Source organism: Fundulus heteroclitus, chromosome 13, assembly GCF_011125445.2.
Source record: "Fundulus heteroclitus isolate FHET01 chromosome 13, MU-UCD_Fhet_4.1, whole genome shotgun sequence".
Taxonomy (NCBI): domain Eukaryota; kingdom Metazoa; phylum Chordata; class Actinopteri; order Cyprinodontiformes; family Fundulidae; genus Fundulus; species Fundulus heteroclitus.
Genome location: NC_046373.1, coordinates 31385787 through 31407521, shown reverse-complemented (window position 1 = coordinate 31407521; position 21735 = coordinate 31385787). Strand labels below are relative to the sequence as shown.

The window sequence follows — 21735 nt, the reverse complement described above, 5'->3', positions numbered from 1 at the left end:
CCATTTAACGGTGATTTAAACCAGTCCATGGACCCCAGGACTCAGGAAAGAAATCTTTCAACACTCCTGCCTGCAGGGGCTTAAGAAAGAAATACATTATTCACAGCATTCAATCCTGATGATTAACAACATCTAATTTGGGCCACTGAGTGAATATATTCCACATGAAAGTCACATCATAAATACAGTGTTATGTGAGAAAAACATCAGGATCCACAGCTCAGCAAAGCTGACAGAGTAAAAATTAGAAGTGAAAACATTCCCTTAGATCAGGCAGGTTGTTAAACCCAGCAGAGCTCATAACTGAGAGCTACAGCAACTGAAACTGAAAGAGTGACATAAAAAGACTGCAGAGGCACAAGGCTTTTCTCTGTAACTGGTGGTTCTACTTTCAGACGTAGACATATTTAACCTTTCTACGTTTGGGAAATATTGAAGCGCTCATGTCAAAGCAGACTGAAGGAGAACTGGGTGAACAGGTTTGAATACCTTGTGGGTTTTCTCCGATCCACACAGGCTCAAATGATCTTTACAGCCTTAAATATACACACACCTGCAGCTAAATTCTTTAATAAGAGGCGCTGAAGGTTTATAGAGTGGATCCAACACAGTTAACTCCTTGTTAGCGATCATTACGTTTTCTTGCCAGCATTAAAATGTTTCACAGCACCCACTGGGCTGACAAACAGTCCCATCAAATGGGAACGTCTGTGTGGCTCTTAGTGAGTGAACTCAGACAAGATCTATGAAGGAACATTTCTGACTTCTTCTGCTCAACGCCACATTCACCAGCTCAGTGATAAGAACCATGTTTGAGGCGAGGCTTTTAAGCCTAAGAACACTATAGCAACTGCCACGCATCATGCTATGGGCTTGTTTAGCTGCCAGTGGTAGTGAGGAAAGTGGATATAATAATGAAAAAGTGCTACCTCTAAATTACTCATCTAAACCTCAAATCAACAGCATCACATTTGGTCTTCCAAATGTGATGTTTGATGTATAGCGTGTCATTCATTACTAATCTAGGCCACTGTCACACCCGCATTTCCCAAAAGTGGAACAAAAAAAGTATGTTTTCTTCTTCTAATCATTCCAACCAGAAAAAAAGAAGAGGTCAAATGAATCCCAAAAGACACATTATAGCCCAAACTTCTGACCTCAACTGCATTATGCAGGACTGAGTCAGATGACCATGTGTTAACAGTGAAGCCTCCAACAGCTGGAACAAACGTGGCATTGTTCAAGGCAGCATCTTACACGCAGGGGGCGCTCTGCAGAGCTGTAGGGAATTCCTTACCTTAGGTGGTTTGAAGGGGTAGTCTGGTGTGAAGGTGATGTCCAGGAAGAACACCCCCCCCTCATACACGGAGCCTGGAGGGCCCAGGATGGTGGACCTCCACTCATAGATGTTGTCTCCTTTAGGTCCGGCGCTGCGGGGCCAGAAGAAGAAAAGAACATGTTGTTAAAGGGTCTAATTCATGAGACAACTAGGTGACAAGTTTAAATGAGAAAGAGCCTAGGTTGGTGGATGAGACAGGTCCCTGTAGAGGACTGATGTGTCAGCTATGTGCAGGCCAATGTGAAACACACACACACACACACACACATACACACACACACACACACACACACACACACACACACACACACACACACACACACACACACACACGTTAGTATGTCCATCACTGTGTCGACCGTCCACTGGCTTCCATAAATTTTTTATTGCTTTATACGCTCTTACCCTGAACCCACCCTAAACCTAAGGTCACAGGTATGTACCTAAAGCCGGGCGTACACTGTACGAGTTTTTTAGTCGTGGTACTTATATACATCTCAAACTGTGCGACGGAACCGCGGGGTTTAAAAGTTCACCGCTCACGATCCGTGTACGGCGCAACGCTCGGATGCGACCGGAGTGCTCATACTGTACGTCCGAACATAGACAGAAGAAGACGAAGACGACGAAGAAGAAGAAGACGAAGAAGATGAAGAAGAAGAAGAAGAAGAAGACGGAAGTGTCGATTGCTACTGTAAACATTACCGGAGAGAAACGCGCTGCTTTGGCAATATGTGCATTTTTGTGTGCAGAAAGCCCTAAAAAGAAAAGGCGACGATGTATTTGGACAAAGACATGGCTGAGCAAACGTGACTACTACGGTCTGTCAGTTTTACAGAAAGAACTTGAGGTAAGCTGGCGGCCGTGCACATTTAACACCCCAGCCTTTTCCTCTTTGTTTTCAACAATGTCACGATAGTCAATAATCTACTTGTTTGAGCGTGCGCACTGCGCGAGGTTGGGGGAAAAACGGCTCGTAAACTGTCTTAGCTCTGCTTGAACAGCAGGATGCGCTCACGAAAACCTCACGACGGCCGACTGAATTTCAAACATGTTTGATTTTCACCGACCGTCCGATTCCTGATCGGGAGGTAGTCGTGAGAATCCAGTCCCCCCTCCTCCCCCCCTGTACGATCAAGCTGAAATTCAGCCCGATTCAAAAAATGCTCGCACGACTGAAGAATCGGCCCGAAAAGGGGAAAAACTCGTACAGTGTACGCCCGGCTTAACTCTAACCTAAACTCGATTCACACCCCAGTCCTAAACCTAAGCATTAGCCCAATCTGCATTGTGAGGACCTTGGAAAATGTCCTCAAACTGCCAATTGTCCACAGAACACTGGTCTACTGTCAAGTTTTGGTCTGCACAATGATAGACATACATGCGACACACACACCCTTGTTTAATGTGCATAGTGAGGAGCGTGCCTTGACTTCAGTTAATCTTCAACCCTTTCTATGGCCTCACCCTAACCCCAGGGTTTACCCCAGCATAGGCTAAGCATCATTTGTTTATTTTAAATGCATCAATGTTTCAGAGCGACATAAAGGGGTCATTAAAGTTCCCGTCTGGTAGAGAACCTCCCGGTCTAAATAGCTAACATGCTAGCTCAACGCACACAAAGTCAACAAGCTGCACCCCTCCTTCGAGCCGCCTGACGCCACGCTCCTTCATTCCACATACACCCCCCCCAACCCCCGCTCTATGGTAGCATGCACACTTCCCAGGACCCACAACGACACTTACCGCCAGGGTTAGCCCATTTTCTGGGGGAAACCCTGCTAACCCTCACAGGTTTATACACAATCCGAACCCCACCCTAAACCTAATGGACACTTTAGTCCCAAACCAAACCCCTGGCCCAGAAAAAAGTTGAGTACCTTTTTACAGTCCTCACTTTACTAGCAAAAACATTTCTCGCTTAGCTGCAAGTACAACACACACATGCACACGCACACACAGCTGCAAGAAGACAGCCACTAATCCAATTCCATTCTGTACTGGAATTAGGCCAGATGCCCCTGTTGGTTCCATATATTACTTTAACTTTCATCATTTACACAGCCTGAAAAAAGCCCAAAGAGAGGAAGGAGTGAGTGTGTGTGTGTGTGTGTGTGTGTGTGTGAGGCACATTAGTGTGAGATGAGAGCATGAGTGAGGTTTTTCATGTGAAACAGCAGCCTGTTGTAAGACACCGGCATACTGCAGACCCATCTCCTGTCAGCGTGTGTTTGAACCCTGAGGAATTGCTGCAGAAATGGTGGCAATGTGTTCCTCTGGAGAGATAAAAATGGTCTGACGGTGCACCGGGACCTGCTGGTCAGTAAATGGCTCTCCTCACCAAGAGACAGCTTGCTATGATTTCAAACTGTGCTAGTGGTTTTAGAAAAGCACTGCTGGCTTCAGTTCAGATAAACTCTGGTGATATTTAGGGCTGATGAACGGCTCTATGTCACACGGTTGGTTTATTTTAGTCAGATATGACCAAGGTCAACCAGATCTGATCCAGTTACGTCAGGATGATTCATCTTCACGGTTCCCGACAGGATCAAATTCTTCATAGTCATTCAAGTGGTTAAAAGAAAAGGTTTTGTAAAATGGCGCCATGGCCGATAGTTCTTATGTGGGAAAAGATGCTCCCCAGTCAGATCTGCTGCTACAGCTCAGTCAAGAATGAGAAAGACCATCGGCTGAAGAACAAAACATTTTCAAATACAAGCACTGAAGTCCATTTGCTCTGTTTTTTTAACCTTTTTTTTTTTTTTTTTAAATAAAACGGTCACGGTAAGGCTGGTTAGTACTTAATCGCATTATTCTTTTAACATCTGCGTGGGAGCAAGTATTCAGATCCTAAGGGCATTTTGTGTTCTTTTCTTATTTTCATCTAATCAGCAAAGGAATTAAAGAAATCTAATATTAAAACGTTAAAAACGGTTTAGGTTTATGTCTTACATCATTAAAGTTATTAAAAAGGTGTGAAGGTTTTTTTGTGCGTCTCTTCATTCTGGCTCTTGATGCTGAACTGGTGGGCCAGCCCTGGCATAAATCATCGTAAAATACATAGCCTTAAAATAGCAGACTAATTAACAAGTCCCCCCATTACTTTAAATCGCTGTTACCGATCCATCTTTTTACCATTATTCTGCAAAGGTTTCACACAAAACCGACAACAGAATGCCTGTTTGCAGGCTCGGGCCCAAAAACACAACTAATGGCCTAAAAATAGATGAGCCGAATCCGACAGCAAGGTAGAATTTAAAAGTAGCCAGGCACTCATTTTCCTCTCCGCTACGTTCCCACAGTTTGTTTTGTAGCATCTGGAAATATTTAGAGCTCTGAGACTGCCTCATTTTTCTCTGCTGCCTCTGACAGGGATCCAGTGCTGGCAGACAGACACTTTTATCAGCCACCCAGGCCTGTCAGACTGATGGGGGAACCAGATCTCACAATTCAGCCCAGGGTATGCTCTGGTATTTATCAAAGGGAAACTGTCTATTATGTTGAAATGTGGACAAGTGGTCTTTAGAACTTAAATTCACTTCTGCTCTTCAACAAACCAAAACAACCACTTCAAGTGGTGTCAGATTCCTCCGTGGGAGATTTGTCAGGAAAACCATGAGGATATACACCTCTGGAAATAGCCCAGGCTTCTGTGCTGAGGGAAAAAATGAGCGCATGTTCACTCATTTCACAGCATTTCTCCTCCTGTATTAAGACTATGCTGCACAGTTTAACCAAGAAATACACAGATTTACTGTGCACATTAAAGAATTCAGCATTGGAAAAAAAATGCTGAATGATCATGATGGGCGACTTAAACGTTTGGTGAAATCAAATACATAGCTTTGTAGCCTTAAGAAAACCACTAATCAATGAGGATAACCGGGAAAAGTGCTTCAGTTTGCTGGGAGGCATAAAGATTGGACTCTGGAGCAATGGCAGAAGCTCATATGGTCTGATGAGTCCAGATTTACCCTGCTCCAGAGTGATGGATGCATCAGGGTAAGAAGCCAGGCAGGTGAAGTGATGTTCCCATCATGCCTAGCGCCCACTGTAGCAGCCTGTAGGGGCAGTGCTATGATCTGGAGATGCTGCAGTTGATCAGGTCCAGGTTCAGCAACAGTATGAGCTCAAAGAATGAAGTCAGCTGACTACCTCAATATACGGAATAACCAGGTTATTCCATCAATGGATTTTTTCTTCTCTGGCATATTCCAGGATGACAATGCCAGGATTCATCAAGTTTGAATTGTAAAAGAGTGGTTCAGGAAGCATGAGATATAATTTTCACACATGGATGGACCACCACAGAGTCCAGACCTTAAACCCATTAAGAATCTTTGGGATGTGTCGGAGAAGGCTTTGTGCAGCGGACTGGTGCTATTTTTATCTGAATCCAGCATCATGCATGTAGGTCAGAAAGCTGACCAGAGAACCTTCCTCTTCATGTTTTCTGGCTTTCTTGTTGTCACGCTCCCATAGAGGGCATGTTTGTTGATTAAAGCAGTGGACAGATTCTCCCACTTAAGATGTGAATCTCTGCAGCTCCTCCAGAGGTACCATGGGCCTCTTGGCTGGTTCTCTGGTTATTGCTTTCTGCTTCTAAACTTGACCACAATGTTCTCCCTGACCTGTCTGCTGGGTTCCTTGGTCTTCAAGATGCTATATGTTCCCTAAAGTTCCCCAACAAAGCTCTGAGGCCAGAAACAGAAAAGGCTGCATTTATACTGAGATTCAAGTAAGAGCAGGTGGACTTAAAGCTAAGTTCAGGATTAACAAAATAAAAAGGGACTGAATACAAATTCACACCACAGTTACTGAATTTTTGTTCTGAAAATGTTGAAATGCCTGAATCCTTTCCACAATTTAAAGTTACTTTGTCCTGTTTTATTCCATCCAATCCCAGTCTTTGGTTTTAGCATGACCAAACATGAAAGAGTTCATGGAGATCGGACACTTTAGGAACTGTGTCCAAATGCCATTTCATTGCAGAACTGTAAAAACAAAGAGCCTGAGAGAAAATCTTCAGAAAGCCTCTGTTATTGTGGGTGTCAAACAAATCTAACACAGACATCAGTGCGGTTCCTTGCAGTGTCTCTGTTGCTACAGTAATGCCCATGTGTTTAGATTTTTGTACTGAAGTGCATTGTGTAAATGTCGGTAACGCACTAGGGGGTGAAGCGAGGCTAGAACCCACAAATCTATGACAACAACCAGTTAAAGAACCTGAACTCAAATCAAACCCCAGTCAGTTGTGGCAGATAGCCGTTCACACGGGGCCCGGTTCTGGTTCTGGTTCTGATGGATGCTTCTTCTGTTTAAGGGGAGTTTTCCTCTCCACTGCTGCTACATGCTGATCTAGGAGGAGTGAATGATGGAGGTCAATGGATCAACGCAATCTGCTTATCTTTCTTATATAGAAAGCTTTTAACCAATTTAAATAAGGAACTAAACTAGATTGCATTAAAAACTAGGGCCAAATGGAATGGATGTAATTCACTCTGAATGTCTGTAACATCGGACTGAAGAACCTTGAGACGTGTTGTGACATTCCACCATAGAAATACACTGAATTGAAATGAAAACTGAATTTTATTGAAACAAATGTAATCAAACATGCAGGCAGGGTATGGTAGAATAAGACTTCTTGTATGTTCCCTAGATGTCTGGCTCTGGTATTTTCAATCTGCTGAGCCATCTGAAGGGGAAGTGAACATGTAGTACAGCAGTTCCCAAACTTTTTTAGCCACGCACACCCTTCTGTGTCTTAAAACAAACAAAAAAAATATATATATATATATATAAAAGTAAGAAAGAAAGTTGCTGTTACAATAACACAACCATCATAACAAAGGTTATTGAAATAAACTTAATTTGAATTACATTGCAATAAAGTTACACACAACATCCACAACAATATCCTGAGGGTTTTCAGGTGCATCGGTGGCTCAGAGTGGAGCCAGAGAAACAAAAGAGATGCTCAGATCGGTCACACCTCCACAGACAACCTGAAACGTCTCTGAAGCAGAGACCATCCAGGTGGATTTATGGACTAAACTGATGATCTACCTGTATATGTTCTCATTTATTTATTTCATGTAGCAGCTTCTAAATCTGAGTCTGACTCACAATTTACGCTGCAAAATACAAACATGAAGAAGTTTGACAGATACGGCAACACACCTCAGCTCCCCTCAGCCCCCGCCACCGGCTGCTGGTTTCCCTGTTCTGGTCTGAATACGCGCTAAAACCGCATCTTTAAAATGAACTGCACCTGTCTGAATCACAATGAAAATGATTGCAGAGCTGTGCGTGAACACAGTCAAGAAATCGTGTCTACCACCAATGTTCCCAGCAGCAGCAGCAGCAGCGGTGAGATATTTTCTGATTCTCGCTCGTTTTCTTCTCCTGGATCTATTGCCTCTGATTCCTCTCTCTCTCTTGGTTCCTCTCCTCCTTCATCACTAACTTTGACCTTAGATGTCTCACCTGCCTGACAGTTTCCCAGATTCCAGCCAATTGAGCATATTTGCGAGAATGAATGAAGTAGAGGTCACAAGCTAGGTACACATATACAGCACAATGCATAGAAGATAACTTCCTCTATATTTCATCTTAAAATAAAGCGTAGAAGAAGACTTCTTCTAAATAAATATATTATCGTGTGAATACATTTTTAGTTATTTATGAAATGTACAGTTTTTGATTTTAATTTTTACAAAGGAAATGTTTATTTACACATCTTGTGTGGTGTGGTGAAAAAACACTGTCAGACCTCCATTACATTATTCAACTCACACGCCCCCTAGTGGCAGCTCACGCACCACACTTTGGGGATCCCTGATGTAGTATATCCCTTCACTGGAAGCTTCCTTTCTGGGTTCTGAACTTTGTCTTCATTGTGCCTTCATTTGCTATTCTTAAAGTATATACAAAGACACATTTGTACATAATTATTTGTCTGATTACATCTTCTGCATCTGGAGAAAACAAATCTACCCAGTTATTACAAGTGTATTATACCTGAGTATACCAAATACTCTTAAATCACTCTTTGATGATTACTTTTTGCTTCTACTTGAGCACTAATATCTTAAAGTAATGACTGATGAATAACAAAGAAACAAAGAACCACAGTTTCTCTGACTTCGTCTGGATCAAAGTCAAACTACCTGAAGCCAAATAGCTGAAGATACAGACATGCTGTAGTTTATTTCATCACACTAGGTCTCAGAATAAATGTCACCATGGTAGTCCTTGGGTCTCCATTCCGGAACAAGCTCAAGCCGGTATCATGAAGCTGTGTATCCCAGGAGGCCAGGCCTCACGGGTAAGGAGAATGTGATCATTACTGTCCTGTCAGTTCATTTAATGAAAGATAAGCTGACGCTCTCTGAGGAAATTATCTAGTGGAATCTACTGCAGGTGGTGAAGATAAAAGCTCGCTGGATTCCTTTGTTGCTTCAGCTGACAGAGGGCTGTGAGGCCTAAGCTGGCCTCTGTGCCTCAGCTTTGTGCTGACAAAGCATTTGTCCAGTGATAGCTGAGGTGACAACCAGAGGGCTGATTGGAGGAAGGTCAAGCTTGATGCTACGCCAACACCCTCCAACCTTTGAATCAGCACTAAGCCAGCTGCACCTGTTTCAGTGTCTTGAGCATGTTGCCTAGCAACATTACATCCCAGCAGTGGCTCCATGCACATCTGTGCACATTTTGTGAAACAAGAGGACATTTCTGTGGAGATGGCAACAGCGCAACATGCCGACATCAGCAACACTCGGACAACCTTTCTAGTTCAAAATGCCTGTACTGCTGCTTTAGGGACAGACCGACCAACATAAAGCAATTCAATTAGTCAAGAAGATCATGCAAAACCACTGAAGGTAAACATAACTTCCTAACTGTTAATGAGAGCTCATAGGCTGGCATCAAGTCTGACAGCTTCCTGGATGCCTGTTCTCATGGTGCCTCCAATAAGATGGAGATCTGCATTAACACGGAGCTGTGTGGAGTGAATCACACTGTCCAGGTGTAGAGCTCGATTTCCTCTGATGGTGAGAAGTGATGGGCAGTCATGGGAAAAAGCAGCCAACATCTCTGACTGACAATCAGTTTAAGTTCAGAGAGTTGGCTACAGAGCTCTGTTGAGTTAACTTATTGTAAATAGTAAAACTTTATTAAAAATTTAATCAAGACTGTATTGTTATGTTGGTGCAATGCTCAACTGTTTCTATTTTAAGCAAGCAAAAATCTTGTTAATTTTGAAATCTGAGCTATAAAAAGATACGACCGTAATAAAAAAAATAAAGGCTAAAGACAGAAGTCGGGTATCAGTCATAAAAAAGCCACAGCAAATAAATAAGGTCAGTAATTACCAAAATTATTACCTAAATATCTCATTTAGATCAAAATAGAAGCCAAGCAGCAGATAAATGCGTTTCAGCTCAAGCCATTCATCTTTTGCTGTGCTTTTCTCTTCATTTGTTAGACACTTGCAGTGAGTGCTGCACTGCTGTATGTTTTTCTTTTTTTGACAAGATACACATTGTCAGATAATAAATACCTTACCAGGTATCCACTATGATTGACGTCATTAGCCTTCTTGATCAGCCCATCCATGTTACATCAGCCAAATGCACGTCCTTGGACATCTGTAAGCATGCCAGATTCTGCACCAACAATCGGTTTGTTGCAAAGGGAACATAAAAATCACCTTCTGCCAGCTGCAGACGAGCTTGATGCATGCAGCGGATGCTTCCTGTTCAGGTTTTGTAGCTTCAAGAATATCCTACTATGAAATGCTAATTCACTTCTTCAGAAAATGCTCTGCTCTGTTTTCTTTTCTGTTCTTTTAAAGTGACACAACTGTTGTGCAACCGGGAATGTTCGATTAAAAAGATTTAAAAAATATATAACAATCTTAATTAATGAATAATCATTATTAATCAAAATTCCCCATAGATGTAACTGTGTTAGACGGCTAACCAAAAAGGATGTTACAAGCATGAGCCTTCAGTCACCTCATACCAAATAAGCATGAATTTATTAACTACAACAGATCAACTTTACAATGAATGAGCCAATAGATTCTCAACCATACTAAAACTACTTTCTACACAACTGAATGGATAAAATAATACCTACAGTAATACAAAACTTGATCAATTGATAACTAATGAGCAGACTTAAAAATGATGAGCTGTGAACTGAACGACGCCTCCAGGCACATCATTTGGCTCGATGAATTTTAGTAACCTATTAGAATCGTTTTAGCCCTAAATATAGGCTGTCCTAAAGTTGCTAAAAGGATATAAAGTTTGGGCAACAACTAGTGAGCCGCTGCATGGAACACAGATCTAGATTAGACAGAGCTGGATCAGGATCAGCTTTATTTGCCAGGCATGTGTACACAGAGGAGGAATTTGACTCTGGATTGTACAATGTTCATGATGTTCTCACTTAAACAATAACACAATAGTGCAGTAATAAAACTCAAACACAGTTTGCAGTATAGAAAACACATGTGAAAACACTATAAACGAGAAGAAATGCTATAAATCCTAATAGTTTATTTATCAGGATTCTTTTCATTTAATCACATTTTTCTATAATTAGGTTTCTTAATAAGTATAAAGGCATCCAGCAGCTTACCGTCCCTGCAGCCCAAGGCGCTATATTCATTTCCTGCAATGAATCATGAAGTTAACGTAGTCAGAGGTGACTCAGTGTTTTCACTCTGCTTTTGAAGAAAGACTATTTCTAAGAACCTTAAGTGCTGCTGCTATCAAACAGGGAGGGCCATTCATTAACTCTCACTCACTTGATGCTAAGAGGTCCAGGCACTGAGGCCTTACAAAAGAGGACAAAGCAATGAAAGAAATATGAAAAAAGCAGAAACGGTTTAATGTTTTATCCAGAGGAGATTGAGAGCTTTAAAATTAGGTTAACACAAACATGAACATGATCATTTTCTAAATCACTAAATAAAAAAAACAGGCCATATGCTGTCACCCAATAACTAATGAATCTATAGGTGTGAATAATAACATTTATTTGGAGTTAGTAAGTAAATATTTTTATACCAACTGTGCATAAACTTCTATAATGGGCATCTCCAAGACTGCCATTATGTTTTGGAACTTGAAGACTTCAGACACAGGTCCTTCAGAGCAGTTTACTGCAGCGCCATTAAAGGTCTGGTTCTTCAGAGGGAAGCTGAGGTGTGAATTAGAGGGTGACACGGGAGTGGATTTTCACTCCTGTCCCGTCCCACTCCTGGTAAAATTACTCCCACTCCCATCCCGCTGCCAGTCAGAATGACTCCCGCTCCTGCGCCACTCCCATTCTTGTTGTCTTCATTAAGTTTTCTGGCACTACATTGAATCTGAATGTCTATGAAGGGTCAGTTAAGTTCCTGTTTTAGCTGTAGTAAAGGCCAGTTAAAGTAAAAGAAATAATAAGAAATAAATAATAAAAGTAACAAACAAGGAAAGAGACCATGCCTGTCTTAGTTGAATAAACAAAATGTACAATGTGGCCTTTTACTAATTCATTAAGTAATTGTTTCACATGAACAATGAAGTTACTTTTATGTTTCAAATTGCTGAAACTAAAAAAAAAAAAAAGTAGTTAAAATAAAAAAGTAGTTTTAAGTTATTGGCCGTATTATTACATTGTTGCACATTGGAAAATGAGTCCAGGAAACACGTTTTACAAGCAGGGTACTGAGTGTTAACACCGTGACATTTAGCTCTCGTCAAGTTTGTTAATATTTGCAACTTTACAGTCGCTCTGTGAGTTTAATAGATAAGTCCTTACTTCTGACTTTGTGTTGCAAATCCAACTTTTCCAGGTTGAGTTCGCCACTAGCGGTTGACCCCCCCCCATTCTGTTTTTGAGCGCTGGCAGAAAAAATAGACTGGAAACACTGTTGGCTTCTGGGTCGTGTGGTTCGTTTGACTTGCATTATAGTTTAGGTTTCTTGGGGGAAAAAACTACAAAATTGGCGGCGGTGATCCTACATTTTTGATTTTCTATTTTATTTCATTTTTTGGCATCGATCCTAGTTTATTGTAGCTGCTATTGGTTTAATCCCACTCCCATCTGCTCCCGTTGATATTCAATCCTGTACCGTGCCAATCACGGGATATTTACTAATGTTGACTCCCATCCCGGGAATCACGTGATCCGCGGGATTCCCGAAAAAATGTCAGCCTCTAGTGTGTACAACAAGCTTTTAATTCCAAACTATATAAGAGTCAAAACTATTCTCCTTCAGGCAAGATGAGGGACAGTATTCACAAAGAATCCTTGGAATTTAGTCCTAGCTCCAGTGGAGTGGTTTGGCCGTGCACCACTTGGCTCCGCCCGCTTGCAACTGTTTCAGGAGCAGTTCTTTTTTTTGTTTTCCAGAGCCAACTCTCCGGCCCTACTCAGCAGCAGGGTCTACATTACCAACTATAGCTTTAATATAATGGACGAGCTGTGATGGACTGGCGACCTGTCCAGGTGTACCCCGCCTCTCACCCATTGACAGCTGGAGATAGACACCAGCACCCCTCACGACCCCATGAGGGATAAGTGTGCATAGATAATGGATGGATGGATAAAGGACTACTATGAACAAAGTGGGTCAAACCAAAATATCATTGTACTATTTACAAACCATGAACCACAATGATTTAATTTTGGTACGTTTCATTAACATGTCACAGATTTCTTCCTCTTCCTCCAGATCAGTTAATTTCTCTCCATTGACTAGGAGCACTTTCTTGTATCAACCAATAACAGCTCTAAGAGGACAGCATCACACCTAGCAATGGAGTCAACCACTCCTCACTCAGAATCACTCTCAGCAACAATCTGAATCACTCTGAAGGTAAAACTTCTTGGCAGAATCCTGTAGGCTAAGATAGGAGCTCTGTGAGAGGACTCTGATCATCTTTGTGAATACCAGCACTGGCTGTCAGCTGTGTTTCTGCAGGATGTTACCCCCACACTGTAGGCAGCCTTCTCTTCTGTCTGGGGACCAGTTATCGTTGAAACGCCTGCCCTTTCCACTCGCTTGTAATATAAGCATACAAACTAAAACTAAAGGCCGTGTCTTACCTGTCAAAGCTGGAATCGCAGGCTTTCATTGTGCAAGCATGCAGTGGTAGTGGCCCACAGCCCATCAATGATACGCACAGGCGGCAGAGAGGAGACGGTGGAAGAAAATGAGACATTGCTAACTTGATCTCTGATCATTTTACATGGAAGTAACCACCGTTCTGCTTTGAAAGTTAAATCAACCAAGGCCCTTACCACTTGTTACAGCTCAGTGCTGCGGAGCTGGTGGAAAAAGAGTCGATCAACGTACCTTCACCCTTTCTCTCACATTACTAGACAATCAAATTCAACTGCTCAGAAATATGTCTGGTGGTGAAAAACACGGAGAGTCACTGTGTGAAAAGAGCAGCAGTCTTTCTAAGATGACAGTTATGAAAATGCATATACAAGTTACGAGCAGCGTATCTGGTTATCTGTCGACTGCCAGCTAACCCACCCAGAAAGGCCAACTGGCTGTAAACAGTCTGTCATGGTAGTGTTATTCTGCAGAAAGCAGAAGGGTGGAATTCTGCACAATAAGCACCTGGAAGTAAGACAAACCAGCGGCTCCTAATTCTAACTGTAATGATTAACATGCAAGTTGGTTCACACCTGCAGGGAAAGCTGTTGCTTTCTTTTAAATAAAACATTAGTTTTCACCTTGGTGTAAACACCATCAAAACAGTGGTAATCCCACTCAGGAGAACTACAGAGTGAGAATCTAATCCCCTCCCAGGCCTAATGGGGAATTTGGTCACACTGAGGTCCTCTATGTGAATGAGGTTTCTTAAATGATGCATAACTGCCTGCCAAACAGCGCAGGCATGGATTAGTTCATATCAGAAGTGTTATTTACTTCAGTTAATGCAGGTGGAGAACTGTAAATCTGAATAGATTCACTTTTGATCCGTGTCATCTGAACTCTCAGCAACCAGCTGTTAAAACAACAACACTGCTATCAGCAATTCCTGCTGACCAGAACAAGGATTACCTTTTCTCTCTAAAGTCCATGTTCTCTGTTACTCACACGACAGACAGAAACACACAAAAACGATCCAAATGTGTGAATATTGTCAATTATCATGAAATAAGTGGTGCTAACAAAAAAAGAAAACACCATCAAATGTAAAGGCTTGAAATATATCCACATTACATCCAGGTTATGTGAACTCTACTGTGGACTCCAATGGGCCTCTTATGAAGGTGAGCCGCTTCTCCAACAGCAAGCCAAGGACAAACCCTGAAACTAAATATTTGCTGGGGGAGAAGAAGAGGGCTTTCATGTCTGGAAATAGAGAGCTGAGAAATGTGCAGAAACGGCTGAGGAGGAGGATCAGAGAAGGAAAAATCAGCTGCAGGAAGAGAACGGAGGTTCAGCTGCAGGACAGCACCACCAGTGAGGTCTGCAGAAGGCTAAAAACATCTCAGGTCACAAACTGTAGGTGACTTGAGCTGGGTGAATAAGCTGAACCAGCGCTTTGACCTGCCTGCTCCCCAAACTCCCCCTAACATGCTGCAGACACCCTCATCCTGGACGTCTGCCTGTCCTTCCATCCAGAACAGAACAGCACTTCTTTCAGCTTTCAGCTGTCATCCACCCCCTCCGCTAATGAGTCCCCCTCCACCGCTGTCCTCCTCAACGCACCAAGTGAGGAACATTGTGCCGAGGACCAGAGCGAGGAAGGCTGCAGGTCTCAGCTCCAGGCCTCTGAGGTGCTACGTGGATCAGCCATGTGGCATCATGGGGGACATCTTTAACATCAGCCTGAAGCAGAGGAAAGGACCACAGCAGTGGAAGACCTCCTGTGTGGTGCCAGTGCCCAAGACGGCACGCCCCAAAGACCTCGACAGCTACAGGCCGGTAGCACTAACGTCGCACCTGATGAAGACCCTTCAGAGGCTGACCCTCAACCATCTCCGCCCTCTAGTGAGGCGTTGTGCAATAAGCCATGTGGGATAAATCTGACTGGGTTGGAAGCCGCATGAAACATGAGACTCTTACAGGCACCCAGGGACTGCCCCTCACAGCGGGGGGGCTCACTGTATAAAGACTAGCTGACCAGGTTTATCGCCCTCTTTCACCTCTCAGCTATCTTTGCCTGTGGACCCTCAGGGAGAGAGGAGCCCACACTGGAGAGACCTACAAACACGCAGGGTCGGCCAAGCTGAGTACATCCAACATCAGAACTTGAGAAGACGCCGGTCATGAAACAGACCGTTTATGATCTTTCTAAGCTGTGCAGGAGGAAAGCTGACCCGGAAGCGAGCCACACCTCTGTGTGATCTACATGCTGCAGCTCCGCAGCGCTGAGCTTCCTACACCCTGAGACCCGCATGAAGGAGTGGGAGCCGCCTCCTCACCGCCCCGCTTCCAGCTAGCCGCCTGCTAGCTGTCGCTGCTCAGACAACCAGCCTTCACCCTGCTTCAGCTATCGTCTTATTGTGGTTCCACTGATAAATATTTTTACGCGGTGCAATATTCAATATTTACTCTGGTATTTACTTTTTATCTCCTGTTCTTGGTGTTTCTTACAGCTAATTTTAGATTAGACTAGTTTGTTCTTTTTTTGCTTCCTTTTTTCATTGCTAATAATTGTGTGTTACTCTGTCTGTGTGTTTTCCACTGTCACACCCGAATATGCCCACAATAAAGGAATTGTTATCTAAGAGAAAGCCCGGTGAGGGAAGCAGGCAGAAAAGCAGCAGTGCTGAGATGACAGAGGAGCCACTTATGGGACATTTTGTGGAGCAGTGCTAGTACAATCTGTGTGACGCAAGTGTTTGGGCTGATTCAGAGCGGTCACAACATCATGTTGGCCCAAAGCAGAAATAAGAAACTGAATGATTTGCACAGGCTGTAAGTTACTAGATGGAAGAACTTTTCACATTTGTTATTAAGCCAAAGATAGTTTTAAATGGCCAGAGACAGCAGAAGGGAAAGGTATGAGTCTTAATAGTCAGTTGACTGGGAACGTCTGTGTATTTTTATGATAAAGCCTGAATTTAACACGTTGATAGAAAGATTGTTTTGCTTCATTTTTAATGACCTCAACTGTGGTGTTCTGAAAAATGAAAAAAAAAATATATATAATCAGAAGCCAATGTGGCTTCGCTACCCAGGGAAATGTTCTCATCTACAAGTAGTTTTCATTTTTTGGAGCACAAAACACTTCTTGGAGTGACTTCAGTAACATCTGGATGAATGTGTGTGTTTAGAAGACCTATCTGTCAGAGAATCTTCTCTAAGCCCAATAAAGAGTTTTACTTTCTCACACCAATGTTAAGTGTCTACAAACACACAGCTCTAAATAAACCTACATGTAAATGGTAAATTACTTTTTGGCGGCAATCGCTGTCGTTGTTCAAAGCTCTAGTGGATTTCACTGTTTATTTATGGCCAGGCATATCTTTAGAATGCAACATGCCACAATATGATCACTTTTTCTGTTACTGTGCAACCCTAAATAGACCCGGGACTACATGAAGCCTGCGTAAATAATCATGCTGCTGGTGGTTTTTAAGAAAAAAAAAATTCCTAACATATATTTAGTGACGGGCCAATTACAAAAGGCTCTGACATTAGGTGGCCGTTAAGATTTCAACTGAACACACGCAGACCAACACATTCCTCAAGGTGACAGAAAGACGCTCCTTCAGCAGACTAACACCAGATACACAGGCATGATGGCTAGCTCTCACATCCTGGGCCGTTCACAGCTCGGTGCCTCGGGGAAAACTGGAGGTTTGGAGAAGAAAAATTTTTGGTCACAAGTAAACCACTAAGAAAACGGGACAAAGCGCCACACTGAACACATAAAGAAGGGTGTGGGTAAATCAAAGGAAACAGTGCAACCTTCCAGGCGATCACATAATGATCTTTCACTGCTGTCCCCACAATCATCATGGCAGCATTGATTAGGTTGCACTCTGAGAATTGATTTAATGCCACCCTTCTATCCAGATGGGCTCCAATAGACTGCAATCAGTGGGAGCCAGAAACATTCCGCCTGTGTGTAATTTACTCGAGCTTTGTGTGAATCAGACTCCAAGCTGCACGCAGAGCTTCAGCTGCACACTCGACCGTTTCGTGATTTTCATTTCGCCTTTACTTAACCAGGTCAGGCCTAATAGAGATTAAAAATCTATTTTATAAGAGTATTCTTGCCAAGACAGCGACAAAAACTGACAGCTATGGGAAATTCAACTCTGAAAATCAGGTAAACATCTGCAAAAAGATGTGTCTGACCCCCAAGTCCTCCTGGAAGGAATTGCAAAAAAAAAAAAAAGTATTTTTTGCAATTCGTTCCAGGCAGAGGGAGCAGCATACATTAAAAGCAGCTGTTTCTTGAGCTCTGTTCATACTCTGGGAACTGAGAATGAAAAAATTGTTCTCTGAACAAAGGCTGTAAGGGCCTGGACTCTTTAGACGGAGGAAGTTCGAGAGGTAAGATGGGAGTCGGTCAAGGACATTCTGGATGCTGTGACGTGTCTTAGCATGCGTATTGATTAGCAGGACCATCCAACACATTGACAGAATGAACAATGATGGGTGGGGGAAATAAAATTAGTAATGGAACTCAAAGCCCTGTGGTACAGAGTGTTAAGAGTGCATAGACACTGAGACAAGGCATGCTTATACGACACAGAACCATTGTCCATGATGAGCAGGAAGGCAGCAACAAGCAACCTTTTTATTTATTTATATGGAAGCCATGATTTGAGTACTGAAATAAAAACCTTGTTCCAATTTCAGTCTTTTGACCAACTGATGGGCAGAGAGAGAATCATCAATTAAAAAGGTCGAGTGTCTGTAGCCTGATAGTCTGTTGGTGAAATTACTATAATGGTGACTGATGGCAGATTCTAGGTTTTATCCTTGATCTTTTGAAAAAGCGATGATTTTGGTTTTGTCTTCATCTAATAAAAGTTTTAAATTATACAAAATTTGCTACAGTGTGGTAAAAGCAATTGCAAATGCCTGGCATCGGATAGGGCGGTACAATACATCCCAGTGTCATCAACATAAAAGTGAAGCTTTGCATTGGACATATTTAGGACAGTGTTATTAATGTAGAGGATAAACACAAGTGGACCTGCTATTGACCCGTAAGGCAAAAATGGTATTAAGTATGTTTCTTAGTATCGGTATCAGGTTTGAAAGGTTAGTATTGAGGCAACCTTAATCTTTTACTTTCAGATCTCACTGCAGTGTTTGATAATGTGGACCACACTATTATTATCTCTTGTTTGGAACATTTAGTTGGGATCAAAGGTGCCGCACTGGATTCGCTACGATCTCACCCGAGTGACAAATGGTTCAGGATTAGTATTGAACATTTTCTGTCCACCTCAGCCTTTTTCCTAACATGGTTTCTCAGGGCTTAATTTCTTTGTACCTGCTCCCTTGGGGAGTTTAAGCTGAGATAACATGGTATCTCCTTCAACTGTGATTTACTTGCCTTTGACAACTAATAACCATCCAACACTTAAGTTGACTTAATGTCCTGAAAGCTTGGTTGGCGATGTGTTTTCTGAGTTTAGATGAAAAGAAAATTGTTTTCAGTCCAAACAGTACCAAAGACAATCCTCTTGCTAATCTTGGTGGCCTGGAGCTATACGTTAAACAACAAAAAGGGACCATTCCCAACATGTCCCCACAAAGAGGGCAGCTGAAAAAAAAGCTCTACACCATAGTGCTTTGGCAGAATTAATATAAATAAATATATTCACATTTTCAGTGTTTTTTTCTTGTCGTCCTCCCAACTGAACAATACGTTTTTTTCTTCCTGTGGCACATTGTTTTGTCTAAGAGCTGAAACTTTTTTAATTGAAGATCATTGTTTAACGTTACCTGCTCTGTGTGAAAAGACGGTGTCAGAGAAAGGAAGAATGTGAGAGCGGTGTAGCGCAGCAGTGAGCGCTCTCTGTGTGTCTGTGTGCGGGCGCGTCTTCCTCTCTGTGTCAGTCTGAGTTTCCTTCAGGCCAGTTAGAGCATAATTAATGAGATAATTAATAAAACATGGTCAATTTTTAAGTAGAAAAAAATCTTAATATACAAATCAAACAGAATATGTTCTCAGGAAGGTCATTTGCATTGATTACCTGGTGTAAAAACCACTAAGCTTCAGGCTCCGCCCAGACAAAGCTGGGTTTGGGTGTATGCGACAAGCTTCTTTGACGGTTATAATAATACTAATAATAATAATCTTTATTGTCATTGCAACGTACATTCCAATGAAATTTGTTCTCTGCATTTAACCCATCCCCTTGGGGAGCAGTGGGCTGCCACTGTGCGGAGCCCTGAGGTTGCTCAGGGACCCAGAGTGACAGTTGGAGATTCTGGGTTAAACCAGAACCAGTCACAACGAAACAGACGCTAAAAAGACTACGTCTGAAAGCAGTTCCCAGGGTGGATAGGTTTGAAGACCCCCCGTGGCGCCTCTATCGTGACATCCATATACGCATAACGGGCTATTGCTACCTTGCCAACAACAATGGCCATCTCCATAGCTGCAGCTGTGGTGCACATCTTTTTCAACCGACTATTTTGTGCTTTGCTGGTCTTGTAGTCAAGCGTAGCTCCGAGGAGATGCTCCACCCCGTCGTCGTTCCAAATAAAAGCTTATTTCCCTACTCCAGCGGTGATTGCAGTCGCCATTCTTCTTCTTCCTACAGCACTTCCCTGCAGTACCGAGGTACCACCTCCTGGCATGGCATACGTATTACAACGCCTATTACAGCTTGTTGCGCTTCAGGCGGTGTCATCATTACACTCAAACTTTTCTGTGCGGATATCTTAATTTGGCTTTGTGTGGATGTGGCCTCAGATTGTTCACATTTCTTTACATTTCTGTGTTACATCGCGGTTTACAAATTTTCTCAGGATGTAAATTTGCAATACAAAGGCCTCATGTTGCTACATGAATGCACAAACATTTAAGTATTTGTTTATTTTTTATTGTTATGTATTTAAATGTTTTAACTTTTTAGCTATCCATTGTTAAAATGTTTTGGGTTTGTTAATATGTTCAGGGCATTGCGCAAGTTTGAAGTTATTTTTTCCTTTGTCATACATGCCTGACATGTAAAACGAGTTTTCCGCCATTTACTGCAGTTACCTCTATAGTCTCCATTAGTCAGACTCTATAGACTCTATAGTCAGTCCATGAGAGAGAGTGATCAGGGTCCAGTTCCCTATGCGTGGGTGTGACATGGTGCGTGCTCTTCTACACCTGGCTACTTTGTTGAGTTTCCGTCGTCACTGATGCATTAGCGATAGAACACGAGGTAACTTCAATATTTATAGCATGTCTTACCTCAGAGGACATGACGCCTCTAAACAAGAGCTGCACAACACTGGTGTCATTTCACCTTCTGGCCAGAGGGGGGAAACTTCCACAAAAACTCAGCAACTTGAGCTGTGGCTCCTTTAATAAATGTCTTTTTTTGTTTAAATTAATACTTGTGTAACATCTGTTATCATTGTGTCATTCTGATCATGTAATTGGAAGAGGAAAGAGCAATATCGGTTTCAAGAACCCCCTCCACCACCCCAAAAAAGAATTTGGCCCCATGTATCAGGTATTGGCTTGCCATGTTGGGCATTTCATAAATAATAAATAATTGTCATAAATAATCAGTATCGGTCTCCAAGAACCTGGATGAGTCGAACTCTGGTATGTCTCTGCATACCTGCAGAGACATACCAGAACTGAGAGTTTGTTTCTGCTTCTGTTGATTAGGTTTTGGTTAATTTATGTGATTAAAAACATTTGACTAACATTACATTGTTCGGAAACGTCGACTGAGGTTTTTCTATTTTTTTTCTATACTTGAACATTTTCATTTTATATATCTATCAATTATTGCACAGCAATTTTTTCCCTTTCTGAGAAAATTATTTCTCTTCTGCTATAATTAACTATTAACCTTTAATTTAGCATTTTTCATATTTATTAATCTTGTGTGTAAGTCTGGTGTCTTCTCTCTACCCGTTTTCATGCAACAACAAAGTAATTATTATTTGCAAAGGGACTGCTATCAGACTTCATGGACTTGGATACGAGTCTTATCAGACCCTAAAGACTATTTGCACACTTTAAGCTTCTCAGGTCAGTGCAATCAACTGATTTCATTTATATTTTCATAAATGTGCAGAAATATTATGTTTTGTTGTATCTGCAAGTTCTAAGTAATCTGTGTACATCCTGAGCCAGTGCCTGTCTAAGAAAAACAATAAAAATTCACAATGGCAATGCACGGTGACAATAAAGGTTCTTGATTCTTGAACCGCTGTCACACCTGAACTG

General features: G+C 42.2%; 1 protein-coding gene across 1 annotated transcript in view; it reads right to left on the bottom strand.

Moving 5' to 3' along the window:
* The window catches only part of LOC105937694 (ubiquitin-conjugating enzyme E2 E2), a 73092-nt gene that overhangs the window by 21435 nt on the left and 29922 nt on the right, over nt 1-21735 (bottom strand). The window contains exon 4 of the mRNA XM_012879146.3: nt 1298-1430. Within this exon, the coding sequence (XP_012734600.2) occupies nt 1298-1430 (133 nt within the window). The remainder of the gene's footprint in view (nt 1-1297; nt 1431-21735) is intronic.